At 42.4% G+C, this 17393-nt stretch overlaps 1 protein-coding gene across 1 annotated transcript; it reads right to left on the bottom strand.

Annotated features, from left to right (window-relative positions):
- Positions 1-12551: 12551 nt before the first annotated feature.
- LOC115749384 (squamosa promoter-binding-like protein 16) lies at positions 12552-15967 on the bottom strand. The gene is made up of 5 exons (XM_030686181.2): positions 15715-15967; positions 15511-15577; positions 14285-14760; positions 13533-13669; positions 12552-13381 (listed from the first exon to the last, which is right to left on the bottom strand). The coding sequence occupies exons 3-5, from the start codon at positions 14491-14493 to the stop codon at positions 12771-12773; spliced, it is 957 nt and encodes a 318-aa protein (XP_030542041.1). The 5' UTR covers positions 14494-14760; positions 15511-15577; positions 15715-15967; the 3' UTR covers positions 12552-12770.
- Between the last annotated feature and the right edge of the window lie 1426 nt (positions 15968-17393).

The raw sequence follows: 17393 nt of genomic DNA, 5'->3' as shown, positions 1-17393 counted from the left end.
TAAAAATTTGTTGGTTTGGTTGGGCCGGTCCATCGGTCCGCTTCCTCCTAGAAATGGAAATCGAACCACCTGAACACCGGTTCCACCTTGAGGAATTAGCGACCGGATCGGTGACCTCCAGAATCGAACCGGACCGGACCAAACCTGTCGGTCAGGGCGGTTCTCGATTTGAACAGGACCAAATCCATCTTGCTCACCCCTACTTTCTCCATCGTGAAAGTGTCGAATATCTAAATTCGATCCTATCAACAATGCAAGAAAGTAATGGAAATTCGCACAACACAAGAATTTACGTGGTTCGGTAGCAGAGATGTTCCGCCTCCCTACGTTCACGGGGAGATGAGATCTGTCCCGACGCAGGGGGCCTTTCGGAACCGCCTCATAATCTCTTGGATAACAGAATACAAGACATCAACCTCAACGAAAAGAACCACCCACTTCTTTTTTGAGTAAATCTCAATAGCTCTTCGGCATAGACGTGCAGCACATGCTCAATATCCGTATATATTGATGAAAAAGCATGTATTTATTATTATTATTTTTTTTGGTAAGGAAAAAAAAAAGCATGTATTTATTAGTGTCATAGAGAAAAGGTTATTAGTTAGTTCATATTGCCATTATTTGGGAATAAGTAGACCTTCTCTTTTATACTTTTGGCGTACCGACGTGGTGCAACCCAAGAGCAAGATTTCACCTGGAAGCCTGGACAAGCGATCGAGGACCTAGGACGGGTCATGCGATGTGTCCTTGCCAATGACGAGTATTAGAAGATACTATCCATCCCCACATAATGATATTGTGAATCACTTATAGGGAAAGTGAATCTACATTGAAAGAACTCTTTCGGACCTGAGCAAGTGTTAAAATTACTTCGTCTGAACTTTGAAACGTAAAACTTCGAGGGTATTTTCTACTTTATAGGGAGGAAAAATGTTTGTTTGGCAATTGGACGTGCAAGACGTGTGGGTACCGGCGGGTTGAAATAAAGAACACACCCGTGGAGTCTGTTGTCCCTGTATATTAAAAGGAGTGGTCACGGAGGCCCTCGTAGGAGAGAAATCTCCCTTTCTCTGGTGAGGTAAAAGATACTATCCACCCCACACAATGATACTGTGAATCACTTATAGACAAAGTTAATCTATATTGAAAGAACTCTTTATAGCTTAAACCAATCATATGCGGTATAAATTGAAATGACGGGTAACACATATGCACTTAATCTCACGTCACCCCGTAGGCTATAATAGAAATTTGGTCAACAAAAAGCACAAATTGATAATTGCACCTTGTAATATGAATGTGCTCTACTACGACGTCGACTTTCTCACTAATGATGCCTTCACGTCGTTTGGGCGGCGACGAGGTCGATTTCCAATCGAAACGGCCCGCTTTCTTAAGTCCAGGCGACGAGACCAAATTGTGATGACGTGAGCAAGAACCGAGGTGGAATTTCACTTTTGTTCGGTCCCGGAATAATTGCGCCCCGGGTGAACAATTGTCGATCCCCCGATTGGTAAACTTGTCAAACGAGTGGGTGGAGTCGGGGTTTGGGTCGATCGTAAATAGTCCTATGAAAATAGATCCATGTAATCCGTTTATGACCCATTAATACAACGTAGGAAAACTCGTTTCTTTTACCTTTTGAAAAAAAAATCATATTATTAAAAACATTGTGGATAATTTCTACAAGTTTTTTCTTTTCTTATTTTTTTTTTTTCCTTTTCTTTTACGAAACCCGGCAAGGGCCTAGCTTGGGCGAGGGTCGCAGCCCTCGCCGGATTTCGTAAAAGAAAAGAAAAGAAAAGAAAAGAAAAGAAATAAAAGGTTAAAAGAAATAAAAATCAGGAAATTAAAATACCAGAAAACCTTTTTATGACTCATTTGAGACAGTTAAGCGACCTATTTATGACACATTTACAATCTATTTTAAGACCCACTAAGTAGTTAAATGACATATTTATGAGCCACTTAAGCTTGTTTATGACTCATGCTCTTAAATATGAGTTAAAACATGAGTTATAAACTCATTTACCACCTCTACCGATAGGCTCTCCTCGCACAAGGAGTGTCGGGTTTGTTGGCCCCGAAACGGGTGCACGCCCGAGAGAACATAGTTCGACGGCTCTCGCTCGCTGGATCGCCGTCTCAACACACGATAGGTTTTTCCGAGGTACTCTAGTAAAAAAGAAAGAATGGAAAATCGAACCGGTAAAAAGAACACCGAGGAAGAGATTTTCATGGAGACCAACGACCAACGACGGTGGTGGGGACCGGTTAGGACAACATCGAATGCGCCGAGACAAAATCGACACATGGGTTCTCCTCAGGGTAAAAAAAAAAAGCCAAGTCGCGGAGCAGTGGGGCGTGCGCAGTCGTGTTGCGTGGGTTGTGGTCCAAAGCGCGAAAGGGACTTGGCAAGTGGGAGGATGTGGACGGGAGAATTATTGACCGGGGCACGGTTTAATTGGGGGCATAAAACTAACGTTGGATTCATGTCACTTTTGAAATTGTGCACTGCTGCTGATCGGAAATTACAGAGATAAGGTGCTCGTATTTAATGTCGGAGAAACCTGATTCGGCGAAATGATTGATCGAGTGGACACGTATGTGAAATATATATACACACACCTGATCCAAAAATATATTTGAACTATGACAGGTCCATTTAATCGGATATCTTTCATGTCCGATAAAATTACTCCGAAGCTAGACATCAGGACCTTTCTGAAGTCGATACTTGGAACCGGCTTTCTAATTGCTATCGTTGGAAGCTCGGATTCGATCCGTAATTTAAAAAAAAAAAATTTCAAGCTTGGCTTTTTCGGATAGTTCAAATTCACTGGGGCATCAAGAGAAAAAAAAAACCCCCCAAGATCCAAAATGGAGGACGCGCTAAAAGATTATGGTGTGTGTGGGGATTTTGATTGGGTGGGGGGGGGGGACCAGAAAGAAGTTGGGGTTGACGAGGATGGGAGGAGGAAAAGTGGAAGATGGTTTTAGAGCGCAGCATTCAATGGTTGGACGATGAAGTTTTTGGGGGAGTGTGGGGGGCGGGGCCCACTAGTAGCTGTAGTGGGTCAGAGGGAGTTGCCGTTTTAGGACAGGCAACGTCAGCATCGCCTGCAATAACACGCGGGCCGATTTCCATTTCGGGCAAACTCCTCTTTAAGGAAGTCTTTTCGTTCCTTCCTCGTAGAGAGAGAGAGGTTTTACTCTCGCCCCACTCAATGTCCATTTGTCCAATCACTAATGTACTTTCCCCACCGCCCCCACTTTCTCCTTTCCCATTGGTCCTCCTTTGCCCGCGAGATTTTTCCCTTTTTTCCATCTTTTTTTTTTTTTTTAAGATTTTGGTTTTTTTTTTTTTTGGGTTCGCGAAAATAATATGATGTGCGACGTGATTTAATTATGCGCTCTCGTGTCATATTGAGGTCACGCAATTATTTCGCTTGAACAAACCACTTATGATCCCATCCTTTGTGGTCCGGGCGAAAATTTTGGATCTCTGCCTGTGTTTCGCCGCCAACTTGATCGAAAAAAATCAATCACAGCCGAATTCAACTTGCCGTCGGTAGAAACAAAGAATGCGGAAGTCGATTTATTCACACAAGCAACTTTTCATCTCGTGGTTTTGGGTTTCCTAAAGTCACTTTGTTTTGTGAAAAAACCTTTGGGGGGAAAATTAAGTTCTCCTCGTAATATTAGCCTATAAATACCTTTTGTCCCGGAGAAATTTGGAACCGATAGATGAAAGCATATCGATAAAACGGTGTTCCAATGCCAGAATAAGTTGCGTTTTGCTTTTCAGAAATAGTATAAAAGTTTCAAGCTGATAGAATAAATACTAACAAAGAATTTCTAGATTGTTCAAGGTCTCATTTTTCAATGATACGGCTTTATTCATCGCTCTATTATGCTAACATAAAGAAAGTAGTTAGAAAAATAGAGCATGCACCGCAAGTGTAAAGAATAAATTACACGGCATGGCATCATTTGCCGTTGATTTGAGGATTACAGCTACCCCCTCACAAATCGACGGTGTATGAGGCGGCTCGTATAAAATTCCCATTACACTAGCAGGAATGCTATAATTGCTCGATATAATTTACAAGTTGATTTGCAGGAAAAAGTACGTGACAAACTCTAATCGAGCGTTTAAATAAATGCACATAAAAATATCCATATGCAACATGGCTTTGTTCGTCAACTTTAATACAAACGAAGTATACGAGGATTAAACCCATTTTAACCTATTCTAATAAAATCTAAAGGGCAAAAGCTACTAAAAATCCTAAACTATGCCCATCTTGACATATTTATCTAGTTTTTTTTTACGACACAAAAAACTCCAAACTTCTACCCGTGTGACCTATTTACGCAAAACTCTTTCTTACAACACTAGCAATCGAAACTTATAGGCACGTGACACAGGCATGTGATACATCTATCCAAAAAATTTTGGCATGTGACTCATTTACCCGAAAATAAATTTGAGTTTCTTGGTGCCACAAAAAAAAAATGATTTACATTAAATGTATCACATGAGTATAAGTTTGAAGCTTTTTGTGTTACAAAAAAGTTCGAAAGTAAATGTGTCACACATGTACAAATTTGAAATTTTTTGTGCCCCAAAAAAATTTCAGGGTAAATTGGTGATATAATTTAGGATTTCTTGTTTTTTTTTAAATTTAAATTCGCAATGTGCAGGAGACGTAAGAGATAGCCCTAGCGATATCTCTCCATGAAGGGTGGGAGGGCCCGCTTTTTCCCTAGCTCTTTTCCATCTTCCACATCAGAACACAAACAGGTGGTAAAAAAAAAACCAAACCCTAAATCACTCATGCGGCAACCTTAATCTCTGGAAATCATCCTCACCTCTTTCTTTAGCGTGTCCCCGCCCGCCCAAAGCAAACTGACGCGACAAGACAACCACCCCTTTTTTTTTCCCGATCTCTCGACGTAATCCTCATAATTAATCACGGATAAAAATGGCAACGAATGGATCTGATGTAGGCATTAAGGAGCAAAGACGCGTTGATTAGCCACATCAGGACGAGCACCCGGCATCTCGAGCGCTTCGAAATTCCCACAACCGGAGACGCGCAGGACTTTTGCGGCTTTTGCCGGGTTCTCGTTTGAGGTTAGACAAATCGCGCTTAAGATAGCTTGAGAGGACGATGGTTGTGGCTAAATTAAGCATGCGAAGATGGATTGTCTGGTGCATGTGTTTCCATGTCGAAGGAAGTAATTGTCTTTGCTGGTCGGATGGAGGAAGAGAATCTCGGGCTCGACATGTTGGGCTTGATCAATTTTGGGCCTCGTAGGCCCAAATAGAGGGCCCCTCTCTTCAATTAGGTTTCTGAGTTTAGGATTTTAAGATTTTGAGTTCCGCGTTTTGGCTAGCGAGGTGTATATAGAAATTATTCTAACTCCAGAGAAACATTAACTCGTGAATTTGGTAGATCTTTCTAGGAGGACCCAATAACCATAGATCGTACCTATCCAATTTTTATAGTGCGATGGTTAGCTGTTCATGGACCAGCCGTACCTACCGTTTTTTTTATTAGCGTCGATATCAGCAATGCAGTTCATCAAACTATAAATCGGGCCCATAGCTCTGAAAAGACAGATGGCCTATCTTTTCTTTCATCTCGGGCATAACACGTTCGCGTGGGGTCGGGGTGGAGGGTTAATCCAAATCCTAAGTTAAAATACGAATAACCTCACCTCACTTTTTACCATTAGCAAGAACTTTGTTTAATTTGCATATCATAAGAAATTCGAACAATCTGCTTGCTAAGATCACTTGACAGGGGAAAAGCTTTAGCTGCTCTTGGGAGTAGCACCACATGGCCATTCACTTACCCAATGGGGGACACTCGGGTAAATATTTTGAACTGTTTTCGATGGGCAAATTTCGTTGGTGGTCACCAAATTTCAGCAGACTTGGTAACAAAATTCACTGAATTTTGATTTTGACACCTCAATACACTCTTTTCAATCGAAACGACGGCGTAGCCCGTCGGACAAATGACCCATTATTCTTGGATCCCAATCAAAGCATATGATCCGAAAGTACAGTCAATTGGGTTATCGAAAGTATCCTTCGGAAAGCGCAACAAAAAGTTCGCAGCGTGTTATATCTTATGATTAGTTAGTTTAGGTGGGCAATTAAAAGGGGGCTTCGAAAGAATGTAAAACTTAGCATTGGGATGAAAAAAAAAAACGTAATAATTTTTGGTAACTTGAAGGATCAAAAAGGGGAATTCTTAAAAAAGAAGGGACCGAACAGTAAATTGCGGAATTTCCTACATTGCAAATAGGGTCCCAGGTGGCGGGTCAAGTGGTTCTGTCATATGCTTTAATCCCTGTCTTTATGCACTGTTTTATTCTTGTTTTCTTGTTCATTGAAGTAATGGCACCAACCCTAGCTAGGCCCGGGGCCTCCTCTCTATAATTCAACCGACCCTACCACCACGTGGGAACTCAATTCCCTCCTTTGCTTTAACAAAGCCGGTGGGAACCACCGCGATAGATGGAGAAATCGAATTCCATTCCTAATCATGATCGAGCATTCTTTTTGTTTCCGGTGCATAAAAATCCACTCGGCACGACGGACGAAATCTTAGATTCCGTTTAGTTCCGATCGCTCTCGACAGGACGGAGATCGGGGTTCTTGGCATGTCTCGCGTTGTCGCGAATAAGTGAATCTTTTCGAAATTTTCCGACTAGGAGGAACGTATCGGGTTCGGATTTCTCTTTTTTATTTTGTTTTGTTTTACACGCGGCTTCCAGTAGGAGTGCGACATAGGATAGATGGGTACCCACATGCTCTCGAGGCCTAGCCACCAGGATTAGAGTTCACATCGATTAAATTTGTGAAGGTGGGGAAAATTACCAAAAAATTCATGAATTTATTGCACTTTTGTCAATTCAATTAAAAATATATTTTTTTTATTCTAATTGAGTCATAAACATTTTTACGTTTTGCTAATTCCGTCCATCCGGTCAATTTTGATCGGAAATTATTGACGTAAATCCCGACCGCCCTACATGGCACGATCGACGTTGACCTTGATAGAACTTAATAATGTTTTCATATTATTTAGAATAATTTTTATTATTTGATCTTTTCTTCTATTTTTTTTTTTTCATTTTGTTTTACCTTTTTTTCCTCCGTCGGCCATCGATAGGACTCATCAATCCAGCGGAGGCCGCCGGCTTCGGTCGAGGGCCACCCTCGAGCCCGGGCCGGCAAGGGTGGCCCTACCTTGAGGCCGGCACCTCCGTTGGCCCTCGACGAGCCCAATGGTGGCCGGTGGAGAGAAAAAGGGAAAAAGAAGAAGAAAAGAAAAAAGTAAAGAAGGAAAACATAAGAAAAGAAAAAAATATCGAATAAAATAAATAAAAAATATAAAAAAAAATTATCAACATCAACGCCGATCATGAGGCTTAGGACGGCTGGCTCTACGTAAGGGATTTCTGATTAAAATTAGCCGGATATATTGAATTGACAAAATGTAAAAAAAATTACGAACTCAATTAGTAAAATTAAGAGATTTAAGGTAGATTTGGCAAAAGTAAATAGATTTAGAATTTTTCGAACAATCTTTTCGATAGTCTCGTTTTCCATTCATGAGTTCTCCTCTCCCAAATAATAAAAAGGGACGGGAAAAGTGGGGCCTGCAAAACAGTGGACGTCCTTATCAAGCTGATACGCAAGAATCTCTTTAGCGCCTGTTAAAAGTCCCCCCTCTAGAATAGAGTTGGATTGATTGCAAATGCTACGAGGATTACTTGGTCCCCCTCACCCTCACCATCGTGTCAAAACATGAATTAAGAAAAAAGTGATGTCTTTTTATTTTTATTACAAAATTATAATATCGCTTGTTAAACTCGTGGCAAAAGCACCCGCTAAATTTCTTGGCAAATGACATCGAATCCGACCTTCGGGGTTGGCTAGCTCGTGACCGCATGTAAATCACATTTCGTCTTCGTCCATCGCACAAGACAAGAACTATGCTCGCAGGATTTCGGGTCGGTAGACCTTGTTTATCCAGTGGGCGAGCGTCGGTAGACCCAATCGCCAGCCGGGTGGATCACGGCCACGGCCTTTGCGTGGGCCCGAATGGTCGAGCCCACCCAACGAGTGGTCCATGGCTTAGTATTTGGCGTGGTTGATTTTGCTACACGTTAAAGTCACGCCACGCGATCTGTGGACGTGGAGGATCGGAGGAACCCATCATGCCTGAAAGCAAGAAGCATCTCTAGACTCTCTTCCAGCAAATTAGGAAAACAAAAACTTAAACATGTGATAATGCCAAACGCCGTGAAGAGATCATCGTCTCTTCAGAGCGTTTCTGGATGATAAGCTGTCGAACAGTATCCGGCCGGGGTCATCTCGGGCAGGGGGTGGGCTTGGCTTCGCCTTTATACCGCCGCAATGAGCCGGCGGAAGGCGATCGGCGAGTCGGGAGAGCGGCTTGACTAGCCTGTTCTCTGGAAAGCCTCTTCTCTTGTTGTTTGCGGTTTCCATTTTGCTGAGAGTAATTGTAAGTGAAGGTGTTCGTTCCTCGCATACATATACTTAAGGAAAAAAAAAGGTGGTTAATGATTGATTAGTAGGAGTGTGACGGAAATCTAGAGGAAGGAAAAAAGGGAATTTCTTTACATGGGTCGGCTATTGATCATTCCTCCGTTCGGACACTTTCAACGCTCGAGTCGATTAGAAGATAACGTTGAGAACTTCCGGCAAAAGTGAGGTCTTAATGGACGTTTTGAAATTTCGCGATTTATTACAGTGATTTGAACCGAATGTGTTTTGTCTTTTCGATCTTGTCCAGAGAAATAGACCTAATCCGATTGCTAGAGCCCGGCGGTCGATATTATTTGATAGGGAAAGCAGGATTCGAAGTACTTGAACGAGAATGCGAAAGGCTCGGTTAAAATGTTCATGATAGTTGAGGTGATCGGTTCCAAAATGGACGTGTTCTTAACCTAGAACCTATCCTATCAAGGTCATTTCTTCATTTTTTGAAATCGAGAACTGACTTTATTAACCTTGGAACCGGCAATATATATATTTTTTCTTTACTTCTTCTTTTAGTTTCTTTGTTATACGAATACAATTCTTTTATACCGGAAGATAATGTATCATTCTGGTGTGGTTCATATTCCTCGTCAATAGGAATGAACGAGAGTAGTACCCCGAAGGGGATCTCAAGAGGGCAAAGCCCCCTAGACGCCATAGGACTTTTATAGTTTGAGCCCGTGAATAGCTACTGTTATATACAATTTTTTCTCTTCTAATTGAGGGGTATATCAAAGAGGTAGGAGGTGCTACTTATACTAGAATCCCCTATTGGATGTAACTCTAGTTCAAGGGTGAATTAGATAAATCTCGTGTCTCGATTTTTTTTTCTCTTCTTTACTCTCTATTCCATTTTGTTGTGTGCTTAATCCTAACATGCCAAACATACTCATCTTTAGCAGATGATTTTTCTTAAAAAGAAAGTAAAAGTAGTTACTTAGAGTTAGGGGTAAACTCGTTCAAAATCGGTGCAAATCCTTGTTTCAAGATTCCGGGTAGAACCGACCGGTTCGGGGTATGAAACGGGGGAATGAACTTAATTGGTCAAGGCCGGTTGCCGGATCGTGAAAGAACCGGATCATTCCGAGCTCGTTCCCAAATTGAACCGGCCCCGATTACCCACACCTACGCGATAGTTTGGACAGCAAAAACGTTCCCTAAGTGCAATAATCTCAAGGATTTGAGGGTGCCGAACCTAAAGCATGAAAAGTCCGAACTCTGTTCGGATAGACATAAGAACAAGCGTTCGCCCAAGGGCATTAATATCTCGAACCAAATAATCACTTTTCAAATGTCAATTTATGTTGTAGTTTTTTTTTTCCTCAAAATTTCCCTTTTGTGCTCGGATGAGTTAGCATCAGATTGTTTCATGCCTTTGGAAATATTAAATCAGGATATGGATTACGACGAATTTTTAATGCTGTGACAATCGCATAGAAACTTAAAGATGGCCCAGTGGTGGTGATATCCCCCAGTTACAATCTACGAATCGAGCCCATGATCGGAAGAAATTTTCTCCGGTCAAAATCGGAGGATAAAATAGGTTCAGACGCCGGACGAAAAGTTGGTGTCCGTTGATGTAAGAGTTTTTCTGGTGCGGACCACGTCGATTGAAATTATAATCTACCGTTTTGTCGGTTGATCTAATGAAGATAGAAAAATTCTTAATTAGTCAAATATGAGACTGGCTAGTGCGGACCAAGTGAAGCCCGGCCTGTGATGCGCAGATAACCTTAGAGCAATTACTTAACGCGAATCACGACAGGCGGTCTCATGAGCTAGTGACACATGGAGAAACAGAAGAGAAGCACGTAAGCCTTGGATCGTGACTATTCCACGCCAAGAACAAAAGATTCAAAATCACGTGCGCAAATCCCTTGTCCTCCATTATTGTGTTCTAAATTATAGATATAATGGTCTTGGAGTGTCGTTTTCGTGACTCACAATTCAATCTGACGTGTAATAGACAAAAGAGAGAGGCCACAAAGCAAAAGGCGAAATGCGACTTCCCTTCTTTCGTAACTACACCCAATGTCCCAAAAAAAATGTCCACATTTTCAAGCCTAAGCATTCATGTGCTTAGGGTCCAGGCCACCGGCGATCTGTACCACCATTAATGCCTAAGCTTGTTCTACAAGATCGTTTCACTTTCACCTTTTCTAATGACGTTCGATCTCCCCGGGCTCTTGTCGCGGTCGGGTAATTATCTGTACACGGTGCTCTTAACTTAAGGGCGGCTTAGGAAAAGGCGCCTTCGTCGGGACACAAGCCCACGATCATGCTTCTCGAGGAGCAGCTTGTATCGAATCTTCGATCAATTTGGCTAATTCCTTCGGACCGAGTACCTTCCCTTGTGTAGATGAAAATGATCAAGAGCATGTTGTACATCGTTGGTAGGTCGCCGAGGTGATCGCGGGAATGACCGAGGAGCAAAATGAATGTGCGTGAACAAGCAATTCCCTTCTTGAGCCCGACTTGCCTTTAATCAAGCCCGTGTCTGATCAATTTCATATAGAATTAACCAATTTGCTTGTAATTATGGGCAGGCTTCAATAAATATGTTCATGTTCGTCACTTAGGCTTCACCTATCTTGCCCGAGTCCGCCCATTGATAAGGTCCAATAGCTACTAGCTAGGCTTTGGTGATCTAACCTCAAGAGGACACGAGATTTACGTATGCGAAGAGAATCCATGGACAATTAACAAGGACGAAAAACCAATAATTCGAGCCGCACGGACATAAAAAAATCTTCGGCTTGTCAATTTTGATACTTAAAAAAGAGTCTGAATTTGGATCATCTGGTTCAATTTCGTTCCTTGCGTTGGGTTTTAGTTTTATTTACTTAGGTACGAAATTGCCAAAATTTGTAGGGATAATGACACAAATGGTTCCTGGACTTTGACCCAATGTACAATGTAGTCCCCGAACTTTAATCCAATGTGCAACGTGATCTTTAAACTTTTAATTTGACCAGTATGGTCCTTGAATTTTGTAACATGTCCAACTTAATCTTTGAACTATAGGAAGATGTTCAATGGAGTCCTTTCATTGATTCAAGTTTGGAAACTCAGTTAAACATGTTCCAAAAGTTCAGTGACCATATTGATCAAATTAAAAGTTCATGGATGATACTGCACGTTGGGTAAAAGTTTAAGAACCATATTAGTCAAATTAAAAGTTCACGGATTACATTGTACATTGACTCAAAATTCAAGGACTATTTATGCCGTTTTGCCAAATTTGCATTGAGTGGTTAGTCTTGATTTGAAATTTTTTTCCCAACTAACCCCACTTAATATGAATAGAAAACACAACTTCCGGGGCTCAAAGTACTTCGTGTTTGGCAGCAGAAAAGTGAACGGTCTTTTGCTTTGATGCAGAAGAAAGCAGGTAAGTACCGCGCTTTAGCGTTGACCTTCCGCACAAACGTATAATGTGTCTCGTCAAGTCAACCTTCTTTAATTGGAATTTTCATCAACGCAGAATTCGATCACTTCAGTTCAGTTTAGCCCTCCCTATCCCACAATCCTCACCCCTGCAAACTAAGCAAGCAGAAGGAATGAGTTGGGCTATGCGTCTCTTGTTTGAGCATATTTATTATCAGAAGGCATCTTTGCGATCAAAATAAGTTCAGATGAATGCCGTACCGACGATCCGATCGGCTTATCACACCGTATTAGCAACATAGCCGCTACGTTTTCTGATTCGTTCCTTTCATCGTTCACAACAATTTTCTGGGAAGAAGAATGGACTAGTAGATTAATTCCATTCCCCACTAACCGCATATACCAGTAAGTTTACAATCAAAAGTGCCTTATGCATACTTTTCGACTGATGTTTAACCAAGCACCTAAAAGAACATTCTCCAAATGCTATTCCAGGAGGCAATGCGAGAAGGCACATACTCAAAATTGTCCAGGGTCCTAGAACCAAAAGCAACTCAATCCAAACAGACAGGTATGTCCAAGTTAGATACCTCGTACATACGAAAGCAGTAGAGAGTACACTGTCCAAGAGGAGCTAACGATGGGAGCGAATAGAACCCCTGGATTATCGGGGTTCAAATTCTATATACAAGAACATTTGATGTTCCTTCTAAAACTTCAAGGTCTGGAACGGCACTACGTTATTATATCGTCAAGAAACTCCACCGGATTATTCTAGTAAAAGGGGAAGAAACTACTCCCAAGAGAACGAGGGAGTCTGGTGCGGTCCATTTGCGGATAGTCCAGCGTGCTCAGATTGGAATATCCCATGGTAATGGAGTTCGCCATTGCCAGTGCTCTCAGAGTCCAAACCAGGACTCGCAGGCTTGCCAGGTCCTAATCTACTGTAGCGCAAGTCGGTGGTCAATGATTGAGCAGAGGTGGATGGGACGAGCTGCATCATGCGGCTCAAACCCTTCTCGGAAGTCTCGGCTGGAGGTGATGACAGAAGAGAGAGAGCACGCTCGGAGGCGAAAACTCTGTTTAAGCCACTGGAGAAGGATTTAGCATTGTTACCATTACCACCAGTTCCGGTAGCGGAATTGGGGTCGAGGACAGGCTTACATATCGATGCTCCGAGGAGTGCGGCACTGTTTCCTTGCAAGAAGGGAAATTGTATTTGCCCTTTGCAGTGAGATGAAATTGATCCGGGGAACGAGAGATTTCGGTCATTGAAGTTAACGAGCTGAGGTGTATTGTAAGAAGTGGTGTCATCCTCCACTTTGACAACTCCAGGCCAAGAGCAGCTTGCCAAAGCACTAGCTGGAAACATCTGCGGACCACTGAAAGGTGAAAATCTGGCACCTGGAAAAGGGGTATAATACCGACATGCGCGCGTGCATTAGTTTTAAAGTTCATAAAGCTGAGGAATGCGAAAGAAAGATGGGACAAGGATCCAGTCTTTTATAATTGGGATAAAAAGAGAAGTTGTGGACCATGGTTAAGGACTTCAAACCTTGGTGACTGGGGAGGAACCGGCCAGCAGTCAGGGACAAGGGGTCGGGCTGAGGCTTCCTCCGACGCCTGTTGTGACCATCAAGACGTTTTCTGCAGCTTCGCTTCACATCATCGAACTCTGCTAATGAATGAAACCTGTCCAAAAGAGTTCAACACGTAGGAGGTTCTTTTATTGTAGCGCACACTTCATATACACATGGTTATGGCTTTTAAAGGTAAGTCTGAGATAGCTCGAGTAAAAGATACATGCACTCACTAGAAATAAAACAGGCATGATGCATAACAGAAGGCCCGAAAAAGGAAGTACCACAGGAAATGAATACTTTTCTCGGAGAAAATTCTTTTACATATATAGCTGTTCCTGATGGCAAGTAGCTTCGTGCTCAGTAATCATTAGCCACTGGAAGATAGTTTCAAGAAGTTGGCCCAAACTGCGTGATGCATATTGATTTCCTAATTAAATGCTTAATGGCCATTCAAACCATTTATACATCCTGAACAGGTCACCAGTTTGAGTTCAGTTCAAACGTGAAACAAAAGGCATGCCAATGTCTGATTTCTAGGTCAATCATGCCATTCCACTTACTAGATAGTAAAGCTGAAGGTGTAATACCAGGGCATGATGAAACACGTCGTATAATGAAGGAAAACAAGAGCCATACAGATGATTGAAAGAGTGACCAGAGCAAGTTGAATGAAGAAAATTTGCCATTTCACAAGCTAATGCTAATGGAAAGGCAGTGCACTCACCTGCTGCACTGCTGGCAGAACCGTTGTTCCTGACCCCTAATGATAACCTTAGGCGTTTTTGAGTGTAGCTCGCATACTTTGTGCCGGCGATGATAGTCTCTGCACTTACTGAGGTCCGAATCACATCCATCAACCAAGCAAGAAGCAACTTGGCTACCAAAACCAGGAGGTCGAGCCCGCTTTAACGATCCATTTGATGACGAATCCATCAAAGAAGCTGCAGGATCGTCCTGCTTCTCCCAAGATTTCTCCTCCAAACTCCTCAACTCCTGAGCTTCAAATCCACAAGGCAATTCTCCCCTCCCTCTGTTAGGTAGCTCCAAGCAGCACTGACCCTAAAACTGAACCAATCTAGGAAAATCCTTCCTCGGCTTCAGTTTAGTCCCAACTCCAAGGAGCTGTGTGAGGTCGTAGCCCACAAAATTTCCTTCTCTGCTCCTACTTTTTTCTTCCCCTTACTAGAGCTCCGTCTCATCCTATCATCCATGGATTATGATGTGCATCAGCCCAAGTAAACAGACCAAAAGTTACAAGTCTAATTAGCAGTGAACATTTACCTCCATATTATGCTCACATAAGAAAGAAGGATATGGCAACAGAGTCAAACTGTTCCTCTCATTTCAGTAAGTCAGATGTTAAAATTTGCATTTCACACATCAGATGTGTACTACGACATTTGCTACTCATAAACAATCATGTGTATATCACACATAACTTTTTCTGTGGTCTGAAATTTCTTGAGGACAGATGCATCTCGTAAAGACAGTGTTGAATCTTTAAAGTTCCAGAAGCAGAGGGTGGGTCTCTACTCGAGAATCTACACCTCCCACTTCCTAGAACATAAAATCTTGATTCTTCAAACATGATTATTGAAGAAACACACAATGGGGGCATCTCACGCGTGGACAGTTTTCTAATCATGTCAAAATTACTGGCTCCAGGAAAAGGTTGACTTTACAAAAATTCACAATGATTATCAGCAGACTTAAAGTCCAAAATCGACAACAACCGTGCTGCTACAGAATTCAAGATAAAAGCCGAAATCAGACTTCCGTAACTGCGTGCATTCTCTTCAAAAGACTAAAATTTAACTCAAACGTAGAGAGGAGCACTACATGCTCAATTGTGCACTGACATGTCGAATTGCAGTACTCACCCAGCTAAAAAGAAAAAGAAAAAATCGCAGGACCGCTATGCAGCAAAAGAAAGGTGGAATCGCGGGCAACCTGAGGAATCCCCAGAATCAACGTCCCGAGAACTGCAAAGACATAATTTTGGTCACCTGCAACCTGTCTAACCGCAGGAAAAAGCTTCAAAAGTCAAGAGAGACTGCAAGCTGAGGACCAATTATAAGCAGTAAAGTTAGAGGCTAACATACACGAGGCCGTGAACGACAAAATAAGTGCAAGAAAGAGGAAGAAGAAGATGACCTTCATTTCACAGCCATGAGTGGTTCCAAACCCAACAACGGTTTGCACAGAGAGAGAGAGAGAGAGAGAGAGAGAGAGAGTGGTTTCTATTGTGGAAATTATTGAGAGGCGCAACAGAGAAATGGATAATGTGTCCCAAATTGGGTGAGACAGTGTGCGTGAGTGCGTCAGCCAGAGAGAGAGAGAGAGGGGAAATCGGAGTGAAAGGGGTCGTCAAGAAACGAGAAGGCTGCGAGCCTCCTCTTCCTTTTTGAGCTGGTAGCCTCGCCTCACAAGCGTGGAAGAAAGAGAAGTATTGAAAAACAATCCAAGGAGAGAGAGAGAGAGAGAGATGAAACAATAATAATAACAAAAGACCCGAGAACGAGTGGCAGGGAAAGGGACAGGGTGTAGTTGCTTTCGACTTTTCTAGTTGTGCGTTCGAGAGGAAGATAAAAGTACACAGAGCCGAGAGAGAGAGTATTAACAATGGAGTTCCTTTGTGTCGTTTCCCCGTTCACATTCATCCGTCTTTCTTCCTTCCTTGCTGGGCTCCAATTGTTGAGGGAGATAAGAGAGAGATCCCTGTTGTGGTCCGACGTCTTCTTCTTCTTCTTCTTTCCCTTTAAAACAATCCCTTTCTTCTTATTGAGCTTCTTTCATTTCCAAGAATCCATCTCAGTCAACTCTATGAAGATGGAGTTCCACAGAAATCTCAATTTAGTAGAACCAAAGTTATGGTCCTCTCGGTCCTCGGCTCTAAAGTCTTGATGAATCGGAAAGCAAAACCCATTTTAGCGACTGAATTTCTCATTCCTTGTTGGAGATTTACTTAGCAGAAGCCGCCGTAAGACTGTCGGGCTTTAGAAGTGTCATTCTGGAGGGGTAGTGGTAAATATTTGACTCCAAGGCACGGCACGGCACCCAAACGCACGTATAACCTCTTTTGACTTTATCTCCTCTTTTTCTCATTTTTTAACCATTGAAAATCCGACCCTTTGAAAAATCGAGACGAAAATTCTTGAAGAATATATGCTCCAATGTTATAAGGCCCCTTCATTTTCCGGTCTTCGGCTCTAGCAAAATGTGCTTTAAAACTTTCTAGGAAAATTTCAAATGAGGACATGAAGTCTTCAAATCTTCTCAAAGGATATCCTCGCCGAAGAGTATTTTTGTCTTTTACTTTTTCATAATTTTTTTTCCTTTTTTCTACTTTTCCTTTTCCTTTTCCTTTCCCCTCACCCGGCCATCGCCGGCTCAGGCTATGGCGAGGGTGGCCCTATCACTAGGGCGGACATCGGGCAAGGGTAGCTCTTGCCTGGGCAGCCAAGGGCAGCCCTCGCCAGATCTGACATCTCACACACAGCAACAAAGCACGACATGAGGCAATCGCAAGAAATCAGAACCTTCTCAGAACTGAACTCGAACATCTACCTCAGAAGAGCCATGATTGGGGTTTTCTTACCTAAGCCGTAGGGGCCTTAGAAGAGCAAATGGGGACAATCCTGTTCCAATACCTTCGCGCAAGCAACAACACAGGAACCGAGATCGGGATAATTCGAGACATTGACGACTGCCCAAAGCTCTAGAACAGCAAGACTTGCCATGTCAGGGGTGTCGGGCGAGGGGGAGAGGAATAAGAAAAAAGAAAAGAAAACTAAAGGAAAAGGAAAAACTAGAAAAAGAGAAAAAAAGGAAAA

Source organism: Rhodamnia argentea, chromosome 6 (assembly GCF_020921035.1).
Source record: "Rhodamnia argentea isolate NSW1041297 chromosome 6, ASM2092103v1, whole genome shotgun sequence".
Classification (NCBI taxonomy): Eukaryota; Viridiplantae; Streptophyta; class Magnoliopsida; order Myrtales; family Myrtaceae; genus Rhodamnia; species Rhodamnia argentea.
Note: the sequence above shows the minus strand (reverse complement) of the source record. Positions and strands in the feature narration are given on the sequence as shown.